The sequence below is a fragment of the Eumetopias jubatus genome, unplaced genomic scaffold (genome assembly GCF_037043125.1).
Source record: "Eumetopias jubatus isolate StellerSeaLion01/CBP00866 unplaced genomic scaffold, mEumJub1_p1.0 scaffold_5, whole genome shotgun sequence".
NCBI lineage: Eukaryota > Metazoa > Chordata > Mammalia > Carnivora > Otariidae > Eumetopias > Eumetopias jubatus.
The window spans coordinates 10,393,867-10,417,961 of record NW_028274811.1 but is presented as its reverse complement, the minus strand read 5'-3'; the positions used below and the strand labels follow the sequence as shown (position 1 = coordinate 10,417,961).

The window sequence follows — 24,095 nt, the reverse complement described above, 5'->3', positions numbered from 1 at the left end:
GAAGAGAAGATGCAAGCTCTCTGAGAAACAGTCAATCCAATCACTGTACCAAGAATATTTTGAGATGTTACTTGTCATATTTACACACACAAATTCTCCACCCCTTCAGACCACTGTTCTCCAAGCACTGGGTGGGGAGTGGTGATGTACTAAACCAAACTCTTGCCAGAGACAAATCCAGTACAGAAAAGAACCAGGGTTTTTGATTTGCCTATCCTGTAGCCCTACAGTGAAGAGGGACAGAAATTCTGCCAATTACAGTCCTTTACACAAACACACACACACACGCACGCACGCACGCACGCACGTGCAGGCAGGCACCTTTGCCTTTGGCTATTTACTACCTCCTTTCCTTTCAGCAGTGGGTTAATACCAGAACTTTCCATTATCCAAATGATTCCCTTTGCTTACTTTTCAGAGCACTTCACTTAACTCTTTTAAGTCACCAGGGTCCCAATTAGTGATGAGGAGATGCCATTAGCTAGGACCTGGATGCATGAAGGAGTTAATGGAGCTCACAAACAGCCTTATGTTCAGCATGAAGCCACACCGAATGTAGGTTTATGGGGGAAATGGCTGTTCTGGTAAAAACTGTTAGCCATAATGTTATAGTCCTTTAACACTTGTTAACAGACCTGAAACCTAATGGCCAAAATGAACACTTACCTTCTCAGAGAGCCAATTGCCCAGAGGAAACGTGTAAAGTAACTCAGTTAAAAAAATATTGGCTGCCTTCAGTTGATATCATAACTTCTATTTAAAAAAAACTGAACACACAGACACACACATTCTAGATTGTTAAACTAATGAACACCATTCAAATGCCCACTTTTTTTTCTGTTCCCATTCATAAGACTTGTAAAAAAAAGAAAAAAAAGAAATTGATTTTTTACAGCTTCCTATAATAATAAAAAAAAAAGACGGGAACATCTGGGGACAAAGTTACCTGCCAATACCAGCACTCACACTGTTCCTACATCAATGTTAATTGTTAAACAGGGATACCCTTTTACAAACCTGGTTAGCTAGTAATTTAGAAACCAAGATCATGGGGACACAGGAAGGAAGACAAGGCCAATGACAAAGAAGCAAATTCCCAGACTCACGAGGTAGTACAGTCATCAAAATACTAACCAGTAAATGTGACCGAGAGGCTCCAGAAAACACTACATGAGGTGGTCTGTAAGCACTTTAAAAATGAAAGGATTGCTATAAACTTTGTGGGGGGACAATTTAAAAATCTGCCAATTGTCTTAAATAATATCCTTGACCTCAGTAACTTCTCTCTTAGCAATTTTTCCCTAAGAAACCATCAGAGGGGCTCACAAAAGCTCATTTGCAACAGTACTCATTCTATAAATGATTATAGGGGCACCTGGCTGGCTCAGTAGGCGGAGTGTGTGACTCTTGATCTCAGGGTTGTAAGTTTGAGCCCCATGCTGGCTGTAGAGACTACTTAAAAACAAAATCTTTTAAAAAATGATTTTAAATAGGTTTTTCCTACTTTTTAAGTGTCTAAAATAAGGGAAAGGATTAAATTGATTACAGCCATAGGACGGGGAGAAAAAAAATTGGATCTATTAAGAAGGTTTAATGGTGGCTCAGTTGGTTAAGTGTCTGCCTTTGGCTCAGGTCATGTTCTCAGGGTCCTGGGATCAAGTCCCTCTCAGCAGGGAGTCTGCTTCTCCCTCTGCCCCTTCCCCCTGTTCATGCTCTCTCTCTGTCACAAAAATAAATAAATAAAATCTTAAAAAAAAAAAAGAATGTGTAACGGCATGGGGAAATCAACAGAAAAATCACATGAAAAGAATTCCAAATTTGTTTTTACAGATACATAGCATCTGATATAAAGACACACACACACACACACACCATCTACTTTGTGTAAATACATTAGAACAAAATAATAATTATCTCTAGGTGGTGAGACCACAATGACATTCTTTCTCGTGTTTTCTAGGTTTTCCGGTTTTCTAATATGAATAGTTATCAATTGTATAATCTGGAAAGGAAAACGAAATTTTTAAGAGGAAAGGCATTTGGTCACGAATCCTACATCACAACGCTTAAAATAATAAGCCCATCCGTCTTTTTTCTTTCTTGGATATTGTTAAACAGACGGGGAGATCACAAGATTACAGTTCTCACGGAATACGGGGATTCAGGGAGGGATATGACAGGCCTCGTGACATTCTGGTAGAGGAATGTGGGCTGCCTGATAGTCAGGGTTCACAGAGTTGTCATTACTTGAAAGGCTGTACCAAATATCATGAATGAGCAGATGTCTCACAGCAAAAAAGGCCCTAGTTCTGAGCTCTGACCATGATTCATGAACTCTTGCCTTGTGCACCGGTTCCCAAGGTCCATTTCTCACACTCACAGCTTAGCCAGAAGCCCGGAAGAAGTGTTAACGTGTCGATGGCAGGTGTGTGCCAACCGGGTAGGGCCGATAATATTGACCATGTTTCTGGAACAGAGTTTAGCGCTAATTTGGGTCTTGCCAATGGAGCAACTCTATAATGAGTCCATGCACAGCGTTTTCCAAAGCGAAACAAGTGTTTTGTCAAGTAAACACTGGGATTATGATTCAAATAACTCTGACAGTCTGAAACCCGGGTCTGACACCAAGATGCTAGAGAAGAGGGCCCATAAAGGTGAAGCCACTCAGTTCCATAACAATTTTACAAGTCTTACTTGGCAGTGGTTCGCACAAAGCGATGACCATTGTAGACCAATAACGGTGGGTATCATGTAGCATCTTTGAGAAAGGGAGGCAAGAATCCCATCTGAAAGTCCTGGGTACCTTTCTAACTTTCTAATTTGAAAAGGAAACTCAGCAAAACAGAGGTAAGGACAGAAGAATATGATCAGGGAACATTGTAAGTCTGATCAGGAATGTTCAAAGAAACTGGGACTATTTAATTAGGAGGGCGTTTAAGGGGAACTAACCAACGTTTAAATGATTGCTCTGTGATTCTGCGAAGGGGGGGGGGATCAATTTATTCTGCTATACTGGAAACTGCAGTCTGTCTTCTGTCTCTGTCACTCCACTGAAACTGTGCGTCAAGGTCAGCAACGACCTTCAGTTTGTCAAATCCGAAAGGCACTTCTCCACCCCATTTTAACGGGCTTCACAGCGTGTGATACATAGCAACCCCCCCAACACTGCCTTCTCCACAGCAGGGACAATTCATCCCAACTCTTTTTGCTATTCCTCCTTTACACAACCTATAGATGTCCCGGGTTGATCAACTCTTGACCTTCTTCTCATCTTTCTTCTCACTCAACGACTTCATCAATTCCCGTGGCTTTAAACAGCCTCTATGCTAATGGCGCCCATTTAAATTTCCATTACACACTTTTCATCTGAACCCTAGCTTCCCCTGTATAATCAGAAGCCTTTCAAATGTATTCTGCCAATACAAACCCCTGTCTCCACCTCCTCACCCTTCACTGTGGGTCTTCCCCTCTTGGTACATATACTCGGTTGCTCTGACCAGAACCCTTGGATCCATCTCTGCAACATCCCTTGACCTCACCTGTCACATCCCATCCAGTGCTAGGAAGCCCCCACTCTACCTCCAACATGGGTCTCAAGTCAGACTTCTCTGCATCTCCACCACTATTACCCCAGCCAAATGAGCATCACCTCTCACTATTAACTGGCTGGTCAAGAACTTCCTAGTCATCTCCAGGCCAGTCTCCTCAGAACACCAGAACAAAAGGTCCGCCCAAACAGTATGTTGGATCATGACTCTCCATGCTTTAAATAAACTCTTGACTTCCCCACTCTGTGCTTTGCAAAGGGAGAAAAAAAAAATCCCCAAATCCTTATCATGGCCTCAAGACCCTTCAATATCAGAATCCTACATCCTCTCTCACTCCACCCAGGACCGTTCTCTTGTTCTCCCCCTGGCTTGGGCCACACCGGTTTGCTCTCATCTGTTTAAGTGCAGGAAACTGCTTTTGGTCACGAGGCCTTAGCACAAATTGTTTCCACAGACTCTGTCAATTGCTGACAATGTCTTTTCTTGTAGGTCTCAGTTTCAAAGTCAAATCCTTGGAGAACACTCCCCCCGAGGACCCGGTCGGATGTGTAACCACCCCTCCTTACCTCCAAGTATTTTTTATTTCAGCCCTTTCTATCCTCTCATGACACTGATCACAACTTCCCAGGACTGTGTTTCTTAACGTCTGCCTCTCTCCTGAACCCTGCGTCCTTGGAATGTCAGTTGCAAGGGGCAAGGGACCTTCCTGTCTTCTTCTCCGTTGTCTCTGCAAAGCTCAAAACCTTTTAACACGTTGAGCGTGGAAGGCATAAAACCAGGCTTTACCTCAACCTAAAGAAAATCTTCCTGAAAGTAAGGGTTGTCTGGCCTTGGAACAGACAGCCTTGGACAGGCGAACTGCCTGCCAATCGTGGGAAGAGGGTTCAAGCAAGAAAGTGGGTGACCACTTTTCTCTATGACATAAAGGGATTTTCCAGGCTGGGTGGGATACTGGGCCAGATCATTCCCTCCATGCACTTTCTAGTTTCATAAATAGCATTCGTAAGGAGTTTCAGGGTAAAATTAGACTCCCAAAGTAGCAGACATCCTATTATTTTTTCTTGCGTGGAAATTCATTCTGAAGTAGCCCCACAAAACCAGTTTATAACCTGGCCAGAAGTAACTTCCTGAGGTTAAATCAGTGTAGGCTCCCTCTGTACACCCCACCAGATGTGGTTTGGGATGATGACAGCCCACAGTGTCCCTTTTTCCACGGTGCACAAAACATGGCCCAGAAACATGCTGGCAGACCAAGGAAACCCATTTGCGGTAAACCTAAAGTTGCACTCTTCCACTCATTTGTGATGCTGGTCTGTAAACACACCAGGATATCACTTTATTTAGCGTCACACCCATTAATAATGCAGAGCTCTTCACACGGGCAGGCAGGGAAAATTAGTTCTGAGTGATTTCGTTACTACAGTGTCGACACGAAGTCAAAGGGACTGAGAGTCCCATTACAACCGATGTAGAAGCCACTGGCCACCGCGGTATCAGCTGTGGAGCTAACCAACAAGGCAATTCAGGCAAATTTCCCATATCCCCATCATTTGGAGTCTCACAGTTAACCCGCAATTCTCATCTATCTCGCTGACGAGAGCAGAGACCTAAAGACCAACCGAAGATAACCTCCTTCTACTTTTGCAGCTTCCTCTATCTCTAAATTTTTTTAAGTAAAAAAATTAAAGTGTAGCAACTATTTGCCTCTGGTGGCCTCCTTCCAGGGACTGTTAAATTTGTTGGCAGATCAGATAAGGCACCCCCAGAGATCACATGTTGTTGCAAATAAGCCTATGAGGCCATGAGTTTGTCCTTAAATTTTTTCTCCAAAAAATTTTTTTCAGGCAAATCAACTTTTTAGACTTCAAAAATCCAAAGACCTTTATTATAATATCAGTGTTAACAATACTGTGGAGGAATAATGTGTGGGGATGCGGGGAATGTAAACTCTTCTGGAAGGGCTGGTGGGCAAAGGGCCTTCCCTTTTGAAACACAAATGCCCTTGGATTCAGTGATTTGACCACTGGATATTCACCATATGCGTGTACTCTAATGAGCAGTTTAAAATGAGTATACAAGAACGTTCATTTGTAGTACTGTTTATAATAGCAAAAACCTAGAACACTCGAAATGCCTATGAGTGAACTGCAGTACATCCATAAAATAGGATCATATGCAGGTGCTAAAAGAGAATGAAACAGGTCTCTATGTGCTGAGGAGGCAAAACCTCCAAGATATATCACGGAATAAAAGCCAGGTTTGTCTGTATCTAAACACATCTAAAGATGCAATTCTGAAAACTCTGGAAGAGTATACGAGAGCCTTCAAAGCAGTTGCCCCTCAGAAATAGGTCGGAGAGGATAGAGAATGTGACTATCTCGTTTCTTTGAAACTCTTCCGTACTGTTTGTTCTGACTATATGTGCTATTATTGTACTCATAAGAATAGCTAGATGCCATATTATCTGCATGGCCTGGAAGCATCTACTTGCTCTCTGTAGGAGTGGGAAAGGGAGCATTCTTTCCCAAGCTCCACAAGGCAAACCAGAGTCTGCTAAGTGGGTGCCTCACCACTCCTCTCCAGAGCCTTCAGACTTCACTAAGGCCCTTGTCCTCACTCACTCCTTCTTCCTTTGCGCAGCCTAGATGCATGAGTAAAGAGAAAGTTTAATTTTTGTTCTTCAAGTTTAAGATCGATGTCCTCCATCACTGAAAAGCTAAGTTGAAAGAGAAGGAATTATCCCACTGCAAAAGATACCAAAGAACAACCAGTGTTTCCTCTGATGCTATGTATTACATAATTATATTATTCCCAAGAGAAAATAAAAAAAAAATGTGTTTAACTTTAAAGTATGTACCAGACATTCTTCCAAATCCCATGAGAACCAGGCAGATCAAGGTCCAAGGGGCTTTCTTTCCCAATTTAGAATTTTGTATTTGTCTCTCTCAAAATACTACACAACTATGTCAACTAAAATTGCTTCCACATGAGAAATTCAAGTAGACTGAAGTTGAAAAGATGGCAGTGAAATCTAGATTCAAATTTTCTGATGTTGAAGATCTTAAAGGGTATTTGAACTTGACTGTGTACTTGCTCCATCCAAGACACACTCCCAATCCCACAGAGAAGGAGGGGAGGTAAAAAGGAAAGTGACAGGACATCATGCCTCTGTTTTTCCTATTATTTGACCTGAGACATGAGAAGGAAAAGCCACTTATTTAGTATCAAGTGACCTTTCCAAATCACATAAAAACAGTCTCTAGAGTGCTTTTGCTTTGTCGGAAGACCGAGATACATAGGCATTTACTGAAGTTTATTTCTTTACTCATCATTCATTCGTGGATGGGATTTTTTTGTTGTTTATTTTTGCTTTTGTTGCTTTGGCTTTACTGATGGACATAGAAAATAAAGCCAAATGTCTACTGGGAAAAAAGTCTAACATCTACTGAGCTGAAAAACTGCTCCCACTAAATCCGATTTTGTGTAAGCATTCTGACAAGCAGACACACAAAGTGAGTTCATTTTTGGTTGGGGGGCGGGGAATTCAAGTAATTAGTGAAATGTACAGACTAAGACCTGGTGCACTGAGCTGTCTGTGGTACTGAAAAAGGACACCAAGGCTGCAATGTACTGAGCTCTGTTCTTTCAAAGCCTCTTCATCGCACTATTTTAATTCAGGCACTTCCGACCATGACTCACCTGAACCGTCTTATTTTGCCCGAGTGTGTATAAACATTTTATAAAAGGTCACACTGACTTGCTTTCCAAGGTTCTCCATGGAAATGTCAGGGCCTCCCCAAGCTTCATTAAGCCATTCCAGTGGACAGAGAGCCAGAACCCTGGCTAGGACACTTTGCCCGAACGTGGTGAGAAATCCTACCATGGACCAGAAAGCCACACTCAGCTAGCGCTCACTACCCAATCACCACGCTGGTATGCTAAACAGAAAAAGAAAAACTGTCATTTTAGACAACATGCTACATCCAAACACAGGCTCTGATTGGCAACAGAGTTCTTTCACTCAAAGCTACTCATTACGTTTGGAATTGTTAACAGTAAACTGAGAAGTGCCTTCTTGCTTAAAACTTATGAAAGAAATACACCTACAGCAGTAACATCAATAAGTAAAAAAAGGGGGGCCACAATGCATCTTTTTCCACATAGATACATATGCCTGTGCACTTAGTTTCACTGAGCTTCAAGTTCAACTATTTTGCCAATATGGCTGACTCGAATATCTGGATAAATTAGTGTTTTTCTGGTGCCTGACTTGTAGCTCAGGGTCCTCAAGTTTATTTGGTTCTCTTCCACTTTATATTTTTGTAAAAGCATCTCAGATAAGCATTTGGAGCTTCATCTTGAGAAAGAAATCCCCCTTAGATAAAACATGGAGTGAAAAAGCTACAACCAAAACAAATTAATGATACTACCCAAGCATCAATTTTGAAATTTAAGTGTGGATGGTTTAACAGAAACTATGTATCATGTAAAATAAACCCAGTTTAAAAAAATCTAACATTCTGGGATATTTATGTTGCCCCAACAGTAAAGAAATTCATGGTGCTTACAAGTTTTAGGGGAGCAGCACATGTCCTCATTTTTGTCACCAACCCTATAAATCTTCTAATCAATAGATCCATGCATTTGTGCAACAGAAATAGTCCTCAAAATGAGCCAGCAAGTGGAATTCCAAGTGTGAAAAATCTGGAAAAATTTGAGTTCCTGTATTTTTATTAGTGTCTAGAAGTTTCAAGAGTTCTAACATGGCATTAAAAAAATTTTAATAAGACATAACATTTGGCTACTCCTCGCAAACTCCTAAAAGTTATCTCAAAAAACCTCCCAATAATTCTTAAAAAGTCAGTGTTTTCAGGGAGACGCTTTGCTCTCGATGGGAATATTGTCCAACGTCTCCCCAACGAATGCTCGTTTAGCTGTGCGCTTTTCAGAAGGACCGAGCAGCTGTATGAAAGCTAATGCTCAATAAAAACACCAGCAAGTTCTCTCCAGCTGAATGAAGGAAAACCACTCCAGTCACCAAGCCAAAAAAAAAAAAAAAAGTTGTTTTAAATACTTGATTTTTAAAAATACCTGAGAAGATTTTACAGCAACCTTTTAAATTTAATCTATTCATCAACCAAACTTGTAGAGAGAAACCACGGGCCAAAAAAAAAAAAAAAGTGCTCATGTTTCGGGGCCTCTGGCAAGTAACAGAGTGCAGTAGGAAGCTATCCGGACTAGAAGCTGGAGGACAGGGCCTGGTCACACTCTGCCCTGTTTAGCTGTGCCATCTGGCAAGCTACTCACCTCTTCTGACTTCGGGTTCCCCATCTGTAAACTGAGTCAAAGGACCATTCATTCTATTTTGTTCCTCCCAGGTTTAAGTATCTGCTCTTGAAGTCAAAATGAGAAGATGCACTCGTTATGGGTAAGCCACATTTTAGCATCATTTAAGAATGTTTGAAAGAATCTCAGAAGCTCAGGATCACAAGCCCTGAATTAAAATGGACCTTCCTGTAAATTATTAAGAAGTTGGAGTTCTAGTGTGTGTTCGCCTTGTTTCGCCAAGGCAGTTTGATTACTTACCTCTAAATAGTCTCACTCTTTCTAATTCTCATTCGCTAACTTTCTCCCTTTGGAAGGACATCGTTCAAAGTCTTTGCAAATGTGAAAGTAAGATGAAGTCATTCTCCCTGCTCCTTTGGGGTTTTGCTTGCACAATAGTTAAAATTGGTTTCTTCCATATTTGGTCCGTACTTGCTAATGACTAACCTCAAACTGATTTAACATAATTAATATTAAATTATTTAAATGGCAAGTTCTATATGATGTTTTAAATTTAAAGGCAACTCCTAACGGGAAGCACCCTAAACTGAAGGGTTTAAGAGTTCCAACAAATATCCAACAACAGCTCCAAAAAAAAGCAAAAAATACGTATTAGTGTAGATTCTAAACTGGAAAATCCCAACCTTACTTCATTTTTGAAAACTCTAGTTATTTTAATTCACAAACTTGAATATTCCTTTGACTGAAGTCTACAGCAAAGTAAACAACTCCAAAGATGACCCATAAATTTTATACGAGTATTTTGAAATTGTTAGTAATAGCCAAATCCAACAATAGAGTTCCTGGCTACATTTAAACAAAACATTTCCTAACAAGACTGCTCACAAGGGCAGTGGCCTTTGCTCTTAAATGACTTTTTTTTAAAGGGCAACGTAATGATTGTAGCTAAAAATCTACCAAACCACCACATATACAGAATTTGTATTCTAACCTTAGGATGGATTTTGTTTGTTTGTTTGTTTAATGTCCGGGGATATAGAAAGAGTCTGAGTTTTTCTCATGTCTCATTTACGTATCTTAGGAATATCATGAGCCTATTTTCTTCTCTAAGCTACATTAGAGAAGATGATACACAGAGATGGACACTATCTTCCATAATGACGCACCCAGGGGGAATAGGTGTATCAAACAAGAATTTGCCTTTACCCTACAGATGAAGGCTAGTACCTAATTGGCCTTAAGGAAAATATATGCAGGGGCTGATTTAGAGAAGTAGATCCACCTGAAGAAGAGAGGGGGCAATCTTAAGGGTTTAACAAATACAACCCAGCCTATTTACATGCTGCACTGTTTTGTTTTGAACTTCTTGAAAGAACAGGTTAGGTGCTAAGGCAAGACTACAGGGTGTCTTCTGTAACCTCAAGCAAGGAGAGGAGGGTTTGGGGGAAAAAAGCTGCCTTGGGCTTCCCCAAGCCAGCGGCAGCAGCGCTTTGGGTCATTCATAAATAGCAGAATCTGAGTTACCTGTATTTCCCTGGCGTGGTACACAATGATCAGCCCGAGCAGGATGATTGTGGAGAGACTGATAAGGCATTTCAGAGCTAAGGAATACAGTGACGCCTGCAACACAGTCAGACAGAAGCACTTTTAAGAAACCAGTACTTTTAACCACCTTCCAGGGCCCCCCCTACCCCCACCCCGGGATGGGGGTCAGTCAGCTCCCAGCCAGCGAATGTGAACTCCCAGGAGGAGAAGGAGGAGGAGAGCACCTGTCTTGGCCCTGTGATCTGTCAGATCACCTGGCCTCAAAGGGAAGTGAGAGGGGAGCAAGGCAGGCGGATGGCCAGGCAGCCGGTCCGCCCCATCAGACTCAAGCGCAGATCCCGGCTCTGCAAACCCGGAGGGAGTTATTCCCGAGTTTAAGCGCTTTGGGTTGAAAGGGGCCTCCTAAATCCCGAGCACCTGGAAAGCAACAGAGCATGCTTTCCCCCACTGACTCCTGGAACCATTTACTTAATGTGCCCAAAGGCGCTGGGCACTCACTGCCTCCAGGACTTCGGCTCCCTCTCTAGAGTTGCCTCGAGGCTTAGGGGTGCGCGTCTGAGCCGTGCTCGCTGTCCCGGCGGGCACCTGCGACCGTCCTGCGGAGGCTCGGAGCTGGCAGGCAGGGAGTTCCCCCTGGGGCCCATCCCACCCACCCGGCGTCCGGTCCCCGCGGCCCCGGAAGGCTGGGCAAGCGGTTCGATCGCCTACCTTGTCGTAGGCGCCCCACGACAGCTCGGTCTCGATGACCATGACCACGATGCCGAACATGCCGAAGATGAGCGCGTAGTCGCTGAGCCGCTTGCGCTTCTCGAACAGGGCGCGCCGGTGGCCTAGCTTGTAGCCGATGTTCTGGTTCTTCTTTTTGCTGGACTTGGTGCCACTGCTGTTGCCATGCCCGCCGCCGCCGCCGCCGCCGCCGCCTCCAGCGCTGCCGCCCGCTCCGTAGAGCGCCAGGTTATTGGAGTTGTTGTGCTCCGGCTTAGACACCACGATCTCCGGGGCTGGGGACGAAGCGGCGGCGGCGGCCGCGGCGGCGGCGGCCGCAGCTGCAGACGGGGAGGACGCGCCGCCACCTCCTCCGACGGACGCGGGCGGCTGTAAGGGCTGCGCCTCCGAGTCCATCTCGTGCAGGTTCCGGCGGGACGCGCTCAAGTTGCTGAGCGGCCGCATGACGCCCCCGTTGTACCTGCAGCTGCTCATGGCTATTTCGGTGAAGGGGTTGCTCTCGCGGCGCGCCTGGGGCTGGTGGTGCTGGTGGTGCGCCGGGGGCGGGTGGTGGTGGTGGTGGTGCGAGAGCGGGGGCCCGGAGCCCAGGCTGCCGAGGCTGCCCGTGGGGCTGGCGGCGGGCTGCAGGCTGTGGCACTGGTGGTACTGGGAGGCGGACGCCGGCTGCTGCGTGTACTGCTGCCGGAGCGCACTGGCATGGCTGGACGGCGTCAGCTCGCTCACATTGAGCTGGCTGCCCCGGCGCGACGAGCAGCAGCAGCAGCACGACGAGCCCGACAGCGGCGAGGAGGTGCGGGTCCGGAAGGCGCCGCCGGGCGAGGAGGTGCGGAGCAGCAGGGACAGGTTATCCCCCGCCCCCGCCCCCGCCGCCGGGACACCGGAGGAGGCGCAGCTGTTGCACCGGAGGCATGGGCTGCTGCCGCCGCTGCCCGGCGGCTGGTGCGCGAGGTGCGGCTGGTGCTGAGGCTGCGGGAGGGACGCGAAGGGCGCGCACGCCTTGTCCTGGCTCTGCTGCTGCTGCTGGCAATGCAGGTGTGAAGAGCGCGGCGGCGGTGGCGGCTGTTCTGAGAAGAAGCCGCGCTGGAACTGCAATGGGGTTTCCATGTCAGGGCTGTTAAAGCTGCAGGGAGACCAGGCGGTGGTGCACCCTGCGCAATGCGTTATGGTCGGGAGCGGGGACTCCTGCCGCTGGTGCGAGGAAGGGCCCATGCCGGCTCCGGTAGAATCCAGGCGGCGAGTCCGATTGGTTGGGCGCACCAAAACAATGGGCATGACATCACCTGCGGGGACCGAGACTGAGTTTGCGGCGCGCGCGGCTGAGGGGAACGTGTGTGTGTGTGTGTGAGAGAGAGAGATGGGGAGGAAGGAATCTGCAGGATGAGAGCCCAGGGGATAGCAGGCCACGGCGGGGGGGAGGGCACCTGCTGATTGGGAGCGCCGGTGAGCACCACCAGGGATGGGGAGCCCCCAGGCAGTGCAGCTGGGCTGCAGTGGGGAGAAGAAAGGGGCGTCCCTCCCTCCCTCGCGGCCGCCCCCCTAGCTAGTGCCGGACGTGCAGTCTGGATCACCTGCGCCGGGCACTGCAGCACGTTGGGCCACCCCAGCCGTGGGTCAGGCGCGGGGACAGTGCGGAACCCCTGCCACTTGTCCGCCCGCGTGCACACCTCGTAGGGCTGCGTAGGGCTGTACAACAGCGGCCCCCTCGGCGCACGCCCACCTCTCCCTAATCGTCCCGCGGAGAGTGGGCCGCCGGCTGCCCGCCAAAGAACTGCGGGGGCACCGGCTTTGGGGAGAAAAAGTTTGGTGACTGGCTACGCCAGTGCAGCAGGGCTTGGGGAGAAGCCCGGGGCCTGAGCCCCGGTTTGGTCGCCGCGAGTTCAGGGCGGGCCCCGCGCCCGGATCATCCCTAGTCGCTCGGCTCCGGCGCCCGGGAGTCGGTATTGGCTGCGCCGCGCTCCGGCCCGAGTGCGCTGCGGCGCGGGGAGGGTTAACCGCCTCGGCACCCGGGCCGGGGGAGGGTGGGGGCGGGGCCGGAGGAGGGGATCCCCACCGTCCGCGGGAGAAGCCCGCGCGGGCTTCCCGGGTCCCCCTGGCGGGGACGGAGGACTTTCCCAGCTACCGCCCGCTCACATTTGCGCCTTCTGCGGAACATGAGGGGCTGGCGCCCCCGGCCGCCGGGTCCCTGGACTCGGGCGCTCGGGCGCTCAGGCCCTCCGGCCGCCCCAGTGGGTAGGTCCGCGGGCTTCTCCGGCGGTGGAGGGGCGGCTTGCTCGAGGGTCTGGGGTCTGCTCAGCGACCGCCGGCCACCAGCGCCGCCTCTGTTCCTCTTCCTCCTCCCCACCTGCAAAGCACAGACACAAAGCAAAGGCGGGTCACAGATGCGCAAACCCTGAGCCTCTCCTTGGCCGAGCCCCGACTGCGGCGGCGGGTGGGAGAGGGGCCTGGCCGAGTCGCCTCCTTCGTAACAGCCTGGCTGGGAAATTATTCATAACGAAAACCCCGGCTGAGTGTCCACTCCGGGGCCAGTGCTGGAGTTTTGCTAGGGTCAGGTATAATTATTTACTTTCTAGTAAACCAATAAAAATTGCATTTTGTGTCTCACGGATTTCCTGCAATGTGTTCTTCTCTTAGGGGATATACCAACACAAAGCGGTAGGGGACCCTTTTCGAGGATTGTTACTGCTCTCTCTTAAGTGCTTCTCCTTCTTATTTCTTTATACATTGAAATTCCAGTCTCCCCGAAAAGGACATGGAAGGAACTAGCCAGCTGAATATCCGTTTCCATTGTAAATCGTAATCTGAATGCATGATTTTTATGATCGAGATTATAATGACTTAGACCAAGAAATTAGAGCGTAAACAGATCACCCTCATTAGGTAATTGGAATTCTCAGCTGGATCCAATTTCTTGATATTCTACTCGGCAGCTGCCCTAAAGTTGCTTACCAGGTACCTTGTCCTAAGAGTGTGTGTGCGTTTTCAATACCATGGAGTGAATAATTCATTTTAGGCTATCTTTTGGACATGGGTTAAACAATTTTAATTTTTTGTACGTGCAAGTAAACAGATCCAGAAGAAAAAAAAAGGACAGGGTTGCTTTTAGGTTCATAGCCCTCCGCCTAAGATAATGAGTACTGTCAGAAATTTTATTTTTCAATAGTCTTGGTCAAGAGTAGAATTTGAAAAGTGGAGCCAGCATTTTATGTTTGTACCCTGTCCTGATTTTTGGCAATTCAATAAAACTTGTTTAGAATTATGAAGCTCACCGGATCACTGGGGTAGCTGAGTAGATAATGCAAGAATTGCGCAGTGAGCATGGCCATTAAAAACAATTCTAATGAGCTGAGTTTGAAATTACAATGAAAGCTTCCAGATTAAGTTATTCACCTTCTGGGGTGAAACAAAATTCAACTCAAGCACAAAAATCATACATTTATTTTCACTATACAACACATTCTATAGGCTTCTGCTAGTCTCTCTATGCAGCTGAATTGAATGAAAAGTTTGATTCCTTTTTACAAATTAAAGTCAAGAAGTGTTACCATGGGAAATTAATACTTTCCTTAGCCTTTCATAAATTTAGATGAAAGAGGACATCGATGCCTCCCCAAATATCAGATTGTTGCCAGCGTCCAGTTAGATACAAGGTTCTAGAATGACTAAAACCCCATAAGTAATGGCTACATTCTATGTTTCAAACTGACTTTCTCAAATAGCAAGTTCAAGACTTCAAATAGAGGTTGCATAAACAAAATAACAGGGACAAAATGTTGTATCTTTTGCCCTGTATATCTCTGTGCCTTGGTCCGGGGATTACGTGCAGTACCATTAATCATATAGAAACAAAGAATGTTTACTAAGATTTATGACAATGATGTATGGAGTTCCCATTGCTCACAAAGCGGACTCGGGAGAATGGGATGCACAGAGTAAGAAAGAAATGGAGATTTGACCCACAGCATGAGGAATTGTCAGAATACCAAAAGTCATTTAAAAAAAAAAAACACACTCATGAGGGGCGCCTGGGTGGCTCAGTCCTTAAGCATCTGCCTTTGCATCAGGTCATGATCTCAGGGTCCTGGGATGGAGCTCAGCAGGAAACCTGCTTCTCCCTTTCCCACTCCCCCTGCTTGTGTTCCCTCTCTCTGTCAAATAAATAAATAAAATCTTAAAAACATAATAAAATTTAAAAACTCATGAAATAATTGAAATTCACTGTGACTGGAGAGAAAGAAGTCAATCAGATGTATATCATCTTTCTGTTTTAAGGAATCATCTGATCACACACCCCCCCCCAAATCACCTTGCTAATAAATGTGTTTGGAGAGTATGATAATCCTCTATCAGTATGATTACGAAAAACCACAAGATGCCCCCCAACAACATCACATTCATTTTTCATCTGTGTCATCATAACTTGCTAGTTTGGGGCATCTTACACTATTGGGTTATGACAGGGGCACATTTAAGATGTTCTTGTTTTCCCCACTCCTCTCTTTTTTATAAAATTAACAACTGAATCGTAAACTTATATGTAAACCTTTAAAATATGGATACCGTAATTTCGCCTTTTTTCCTATAAAGGATTATAGAGATACATGTAACCAAGTCAAGCAGTTGGGGCAACAAAGACAATGTTCTCCCACAGGGTTGGTGCTGTGCACACAAGAGATACTCCTTTATATCTGTAAGACCAAGGAGGGAAAGAGAGGGAGGGAAGGAAGAAAGTTTGAAAGAAAAGTCACAAAACAAGGCCGTGTAACCTCTGATGAGAAGCTTTTGGAAAATGACATTTGTTTCTCTTTCTACCGTTAAGATATATAGTACCGGAATTTCTCTAGTTTAACACCAGAGGTCATACTCATCCACAAAATACATTTCGAATCTCATCAATTAGTCTCCTTCATTTCCAGTATCATTTTTAAAAAAAATCACCTGGGTTTTGTTTTGTTTTTGTTTTCCTAGACTAGAACAGCCGTGTCCCCATATTTGTGGCATTTCAAGCTTGTGCACACACAAATAACACCCCCACCCCTCCCACATACGCTTAACAGCAGTCTTAAAAGATCCGTTTTCCCAGACCCCAGGGTCTTGGAAAAAGCTGCAGGTTGTTTGCACTCTGATCCCTTACTTTACTCAGATTTACATGATGCCATTGTTTATAATTCTCTTTTTCCTAGGAATTATTTGTGCTCTCTCTCTTCATTGTTCCTTCAAAAGCGGGACTCCCCTGAATTTAGATGTTTCTGGTCTATTTCCAGAGGCAGGCGGAGCAACTGAGGCAGAGATCCAGGGCGTCTGTAACCCACACTGAGAAGTCTGGGGGAAATTTTGAGCTACAAAGTAAATGTTCTTCTGAGATTTTCTTTTTCCTTTGCCCAAGTGAGAAAATTATCTGGGGGTGCCAAACAGAGAGGTTGTGTTGATAAAGACACAGCCTCTCTGAATTTAGTTCTCATGGCGGTAAATATAAATGCGGCATTGGGGTAATATCAGAGTTATTTTCTTAGCACATTAACAGGTCCACATTTCCCGGAACAGAACCATTAAAAGGCCGTAAGAACAGTTATTTTTAAACCACAAACTGTCCTAACTTTTTTTTTTAAGATTTTATTTATTTGAGAGAGAGAGAGAATGAGAGATAGAGAGCACGAGAGGGAAGAGGGTCAGAGGGAGAAGCAGACTCCCTGCTGAGCAGGGAGCCTGATGTGGGACTCGATCCCGGGACTCCAGGATCATGACCTGAGCCGAAGGCAGTCGCTTAACCAACTGAGCCACCCAGGCGCCCCAGACTGTCCTAACTTTGTAAGAGATAAAAACCACATTGGGATTTGAAGAAAACATTAGAATAATTATTATATGTTTTGTTTTTACTTCTGCATCATGATCAGAAAGTGTCAGGACCTGAATGAGCTTATTGGTGACAGTCTTGTTAATTTTTAGCCATAGAGCTATTATTCAGGGACTAATTATCCTGTTGGGGCCTATTCATTAACTTTACAAATTTTCTCTACTCTCATCTTTGTCTCCAGCTAATTGGCATATCTGCCAATGTCTCAGCAGTGCCAGAAAAAAAAAAAATGAAAACCATATACTAGTTTTGCTAGAATTGAACTATGTGACATAATTAAATAGGTGAACACCAGGTTATAATTACTGACCAGGGTAAGTCTTTTGAAAAGAGTTTTTCTTAAACCAATATCCTTGGCAGCTAGAACCACACATCCAAATCTAGAAAGTCATTAAAAAAAAAGAAAAAAAGTTAAAGGGCAGCCCATTCCGGTTCAGAAATCTCCTATGTTATTTTATTTGCATTTCCTAAGAATGCTTATGGAAGGCAGGAGAGTTTTCATTATCCTTTCCATTTTATAGGTAAAGAATTTAATGCTGGAAACGCACACAGCTACTGAGTAGTAGTAACGAGGAGCAGGCTTCAAACACAGCCTTCTGAGTCGGCCTGCTGAGTCTGTTTCACATCCTTCTAGCATTTCCTCCATCATGGAAGAATAACCTATTGACTCTATCGACTCATACAACCCTTTACTCCACTAACAGTCCGGGAATGGACAGCAGTGGTTTGTCATTTACCATTCACCTCCTTTGTATGGCCTAGGGGACATTTCCTCACTGACTTGGTTGGGATTCTGTGATTCTTGACTGTTGTCCTCTTGTCGACTTAATTTGATCAACAGAATAATTTATAAAGATCTAATACAAGTGTGGATAAAATGGTAGTGCTGTAGACACACAGTCCAGGGTGCCTAATTAAAAAGTATAAAATATAGAGCGATTCTGGGCTACTCACACAGTTTTCTGCCTACTTTGCTGGCTGGTCTGGCACTCCTTATTGTTGGCAACATCCATTGTAGAAGCTGAAAGCCAGTGAAGAGTATATATTGACACTAACAGGCCCATTTTGTCTTTTTATGTAATAAGGGAGATCCCATGCTCAAGCTCTGTGCCCTGTGGCTTGGAGGAACTTGTCAGCAGTCCTTCAAGGACCCGGCCAGGGGTCTTCTCGCTGCTTCTCCCATTATGCCAAAGAGTGGGGAGAACCATGTCACAGGATGAGCCCCAAAGAGCCCCATAGAGAATTTTTCTAAAAGCTGTTTTTTCTTTTCCTAGTATCTCCCCTACAGGTGTTCCTGTCCCAATGAGCTTGACACCAGACCACAAGGGACCACCGGAAACAGAATCAATTAAATAGGTGAACACCAGGTTATAATTACTGACTAGGGTAAGTCTTTTGAAAAGAGTTTTTCTTAAACCAGTATCAGACGGGCCTGATACGGTGGACACAGTGGGCCAAATTTACATTTTTCCTTCATTGTACTACAGTAACAAACTAAACTCTCCTCCCTAGGGGCGCCGAGACAGGAAATCCCCAACCACATAGGGAGGAAAAAGAGATATACATCAATGGAACAGAACTGAGAATCCAGAAATAAACCTTTACCTTTATGGTCAATTGATTTTTGGCGAAGGTGACAAGACAACTCAATGGGGTTAGGATGGTCTTTTCAACAAAGGGAGAGGATATGGTAAAATTTGAACCCTCGTAATGGCTGATGGGAATGTAAAATGCTTCCGCTCCTTTGGAAAACAGTTTGGCAGTTCCTCAAAATATGAAATGTAAAGTTACCTTTCTAACCTGCAATTCTACTCCTAGGTAGATGCCCAAGAAAAACTGCAAATATATGTCTACACAAAAAAACGTGTCGGTGCCGAGCGATGTTGAGCACTTTTTCATGTGTCTGTTGGCCATTTGGATGTCTTCTTTGGAAAAATGTCTGTTCATGTCTTCTGCCCATTTCTTGATTGGATCATTTGTTCTTTGCGTGTTGAGTTTGATAAATTCTTTATAGATTTTGGAGTGGGGGGTGGGAGGGATGGGGTTGCTAGGTGATAGACATTGGGGAGGGTATGTGCTATGGTGAGAGCTGTGGATTGTGTAAGACTGATGAATCACAGACCTGTACCTCTGAAACAAATAATACATTATATGGTAAAAAAAAAAAAAAAAAAGATAGTAGGAAGGGAAAAATGAAGGGGGGGGGAATCAGAGTAGGAGACGAACCATGAAAGACTATGGACTGTGAGAAGGTCCTAGAGGGGAGGGGTGTGGGGGGATGGGTTAACCTGGTGATGGGTATTAAAGAGGGCACATACTGAATGGAGCACTGAGTGTTATATGCAAACAATGAATCATGGAACACTACATCAAAAACTAATGATGTAATATATGGTGATTAACATGACATAATAAAATAAAATTAAAAAAATAAAATAAAATAAAATAAACCTGTCCATGGATGTTTATTAGAGGCATGATTCATAATAACAGCCTAGGACTGGAAAGAATGCAAATGCCCATCAACTGCTGAGTGTGTAGAGAAAACGTATACTCTTACAATGGAATACTCTTCATCAGTAAAAAGGAATCAAGTTCTGATGCTTTGCTACAACTCGAAGGATCCTTGAAAATGTGTGAAGGAAAGCCAGTCACAAAAGACCACAGGTATGACTCCATCTATAGGAAACGCCCAGAAGAAGCAAAGCTATAAAAAAACTTACATCAGTGGTTATCCCCCAGCACTAAATGGAGAGTCATTCTTAGTGCATACACTGTTTCTTTTTGGTGTGACAAAAATATTGCAAAATGTGATTATGATGATGGTCACTTAACTCTGTGAATACACTGTCATTGATTTGTACGCTTTAAGTGGGTACATGGTATGGTACGTGAATTGTGTATCAAAAAGTTGTTAGAGAACTCCCCAAACACAACTGAATGTGGAAGTAAAAGGAAATGTATCAATGCAACAAAAGAATCAATTTAAAATGAATAATGGTAAAGCAACAGTTGATCCACCCGATTCGGGAAGGGCAGGAATACGTTTTCCTCGGTGGCACAAGTGACTATTGACCTGTGCATTTGAAGGCATTTGAAGATTCTGGACTTTTTTTCGTGTGAGACTCTACCTGGATGGGTTCTAAATCCTAAGAGTCTCATGGTTCAATGAATATCCCAAGAAGAATTTCAATAGAAGGAGTTGTGTGGCACTTTTAATTATGGAATGTACATTTCTCATCCTGACATCTAAGGAACAGAGCAGGTGTATTTTGCACTGAATTCTACAGTTTAAAAAAATAATTGCTGTCCTCAAATGATCCTAACCGATGAAGGAATTTGAAATAAAGCATTCTCCAAAGATGACTGGCCGTCATTCCTGGTGGCCATTAATTAATTTTCCGTGCAATGTCTTAGCTCTATCCCCCTTCAGTAGCTCAGACTTACACTTAAAATACGGTGAGACTGAAGCCTTTTGTAAGAGGTTGTCAGCAGCGGTTTTGGAAGTACATGTTATCAGGGTTGAGGGCTGGCAGCCAAAGTGCGCTCCACACGCAGCCTGCAGCCTGTGGCTCCGCTGATTGAAGCCTACATCTTAAAGGACTCAGCAGTCAAGAAAGACAGAGCCCGAGCCAGGGCACCGCAGAGGGGGCAGGGGTCTCTTTTGATATTGACAAGTGACTGGAGCACCAGGATGAGACTCACTTCCGCGCTCACTTCAAAAGACAGACTAGGGGCATCAGAGGCCCTCTTCTGAAAGCCGAGACAATACTGCAAAGCTGTCTTGGGGACTGTTGTCTGGGGACACTTAGAGGTTGGTATGATATCAGAGGAAGGCAAAATCCCTGACCACTTCCCGTTCTTCTGGAAAAACCATTTTGCTCATGGAGTTTCTTGAGTTTTTAGCCAAGATAAAAGTCACAGTTTTGCTTATTTAGTAAATACTTTGCTTAAGAGTAAAAAAAAAAAAAAAAAACAAAACTTTTTTAGTGGCCCTGTAGACCATGGGAAAAAGACGTAGGAAAGAGGACACTCTGTTCTCAAAGATAAATTACATGAAGTGTACCAAACCATTGAAATAAGATTAATCAAAAAGGTTTTTCTAGGTTATTAACAAGCAGAGTTCCAAGATAAAGGACTCTTGCATTTCCTGTTCTGGATTTGAGTATTTTGCTTATCCCAAGATCAGGGCTCTGGAGGACACTAGAGAAAAAGCAGTCTTAAAATGAGCCTTACTTACAAGGGGTAGAGTCTGCTGTAATTGGTGGAGGGCCGCCGACTCTCTGCCTGAGTGTCAGCCTCCGTGGTTCCATTCAGAGGGCAGGGGAGTTATGTAAGGCAGGCTGTAAGGAATGGCCTTTTACTTCATTTTTTTTTTTTTTAAGATTTTATTTACTTATTGGAGAGAGAGTGAGTGAAAGAGAGAGAGAGAGCACACACACACACACACACACACACACACACAAAGAAAGAGAGCACAAGTCAGGCAGAGAGACAGAGGGAGAAGCTGACTCCCCACTGGGCAGGGAGCCCGATGTGGGGCTCGATCCCAGGACCCTGGGATCATGACCTGAGCCAAAGGCAGACACTTAACCGACTGTGCCACCTGGGCGCTCCATCATCTTATTTTTTAAAAAAATATTTTTTTAACTTAACGACTGAGCCACCCAGGCGCCCCTTATGATACTAATTCTTTGATGGAATGCAGATGCTTACTTTTTCTCCTTGAATCCAGAATTCTGGGTACAAACAAGCAATTCTAAGAAGATAAAATGGTCAAAGAAAGAAAGAAAACTTCTGAACAATCAAAGAAATGCAAATTGAAACAAAAAAATTTTTTTTGTTACACTGAATGATAATTATATATAATGCATTGGTAAAGATGCAAGAAACCAGCTTTCTCATACACCAACAGATAGGAGTATAGATTGGTAAAGCCTATTTGGTTTGGGGGAGGGGGATTGGTTGTTTTGTTTTCTTTTTTAACCAAAAAACAGACTCTTAGCTCTAGAGAATAAAGAGATGGCTACCAGAGGGGAGGTTGGTGGAGGGCTGGGTGAAATCAGTGATGGGGATTTAGGAGCGCACTTATCATGATGAGCACTAAGTAATGTTTAGAATTGTTGAATCACTGTATTGTATACCTAAAACTCATATAACATTGGATGTTAACTATACTGGGATTTTTTTTAAATAAGCAAAATAAATAAAAAATAAACCCTCTCAAAAAAAATTGGGTGGATTAAAACAGAAGCTTAGTTTCTGTTAGAAATTCCAGTGCAGCTTAGATAGGTTGTTCTGGCTTAGGGTTTCTTATGAGGTTGAAGTTGGCTTCATAAGGATGAGGATCAAGGGGCTCCTGGGTGGCTCAGTCAGTTGAGCATCTCCCTTCAGCTCAGGTCATTATCTCAGGGTCCTGGGATCAAGCCCTGCATCAGGCTCCCTGTTCTGTGGGGAGTCTGCTTCTCCATCTCCTTCTGCAGGCCATTCCCCCTGCTTACATGCTCTCTCTCTCGTCAAATAAATAAATAAAATCTTAAAAAAAAAAAAGGATGAGGCTCAAGATGGTCACTCATATGGTTGACAAGTTGGTGCTGGCTACTAGCCGTCCTCAGTTCTTCACCACACAGACCTCTCTATAGGGCTTTGTAAGGGTTGTCATAACATTGGATGGCTTTCTAAGAGCCAATGACTCAAGAGAGAGGAAGTGTCTTTTATGACATAGCCTCAGGGTTACACACCATCATTTCCACAATGTCCAACATTTGCAAAGGTCAGCCCTATTCAGTGTGGGAGTAGACAACCTAAGATCATGAATAGGGGACAAGGAATATTGAGGCCAGCTTAGAGGCTGACTGACACACTCCACCCTGCAGTCCCTAATAATTCACCTCCCTCCCACATGCAAAATACGCTCACCATCTCCCAATGCCCCCAAATACCTCACCATTACAACATCATCACAAAATCTAGAGTCTCGTTGTTTAATGAGATGAGGTGCTTTAGATTCAGTTCACCTTGATGTGAAAACCTGAGAATGAAATATACAAGTTGTCTGTCCCCCCAGCCCAAAATACAAGGGTAGGGCATTATAACAGGTAAGGACGTTATCAATACTCCCATCCAAAAAAAACGGGGTGGGGGGAATGGGGGTGGAAAGGTCGCTGTTACACAGAAAATTTGACATCAACAGAGAACGTGCTGGTAGAATGTTGATTGGGATTCGAGGCCCAGGAAAGATTCTTCAGGACTCTTGGTTGTACTCTCTAGGTTCTTGGTTCTGTTTTCTGAGTTATGCTGCCCTGTCCATAGATGGTGGCCCAATTTTGCTGCTGGGTAGTTCCTGCAGCCTGCTTCTTCCCTGTAATAGTTCAGGACTCAAAGGCCTCTTCTCATGTTCTGCTATCTCAACGCTTTTCAATTCAAGCTGGCAGCATTTCTGCCAATACATTTCCCTGAAAAACTGTGTGGGGTTCCACAGAAACTTACTGGAGTTTAGGTCATTAGACAAGAGCCACACCCACAAGTCTTTGAGATAAATCCATACCCTGGGTTGCTGTTGGAGCCACCGACAACAAGGCCTTAAACTTCTTAGAGGGCCATTGCTTGACTGAGGAGTTCTGAGTGGGATCCCAGGGTCCTGGGATCAAGCCCCGCATTGGGCTCCCTGCTCAGTGGGGGGGTCTGCATCTCCCTCTCCTTCTGCCCCTTCCCCTGCTTATGCTCTCTCTCAAATAAATAAATAAATCTGTAAAAAAAAAAAAAAAAGAATTTTGCAGTCACCCCTCTGGCTTCACCTTTATAGTATGGTTTACAGATACTGCCCTGAATTGATGTTGCCTAGAGTCTACCTCTTAAATTCTAGCATCATTTGCCACCTTGAAGGGCTGTGAATTTTCAGAACCAGCAATCCCTGGCTCTTTTTTACCTGACCATCCTAACTTCATCCTCTCCCTCTTCTCCTGTGTTTTACGATAAGCAGCAAGAAGCAGCCAGGCTTCAGCATCCTGCCTGGAATTCTCCTTAGCAAGATCACTCGATTCATTGGATATATTTGCTAGTTTCCACATTGCCCCGGTGATAATGTGGCTAAGCATTCTGCAGCTCTGTAACCAGGGCCCGTTTTCTCCAGTGTCCAA

The 24,095-nt window shown here is 44.7% G+C and overlaps 1 protein-coding gene across 1 annotated transcript in view; it reads right to left on the bottom strand.

Annotated features, from left to right (window-relative positions):
* The window catches only part of KCNN2 (potassium calcium-activated channel subfamily N member 2), a 143,283-nt gene extending 130,026 nt beyond the window's left edge, over positions 1–13,257 (bottom strand). Inside the window, exons 1-3 of the mRNA XM_028093030.2 lie at positions 13,236–13,257; positions 11,088–12,385; positions 10,359–10,454 (exon numbers count right to left, since the gene is read on the bottom strand). Of these exons, the coding sequence (XP_027948831.2) occupies positions 10,359–10,454; positions 11,088–12,385; positions 13,236–13,257 (1,416 nt within the window). The remainder of the gene's footprint in view (positions 1–10,358; positions 10,455–11,087; positions 12,386–13,235) is intronic.
* Positions 13,258–24,095: the final 10,838 nt, after the last annotated feature.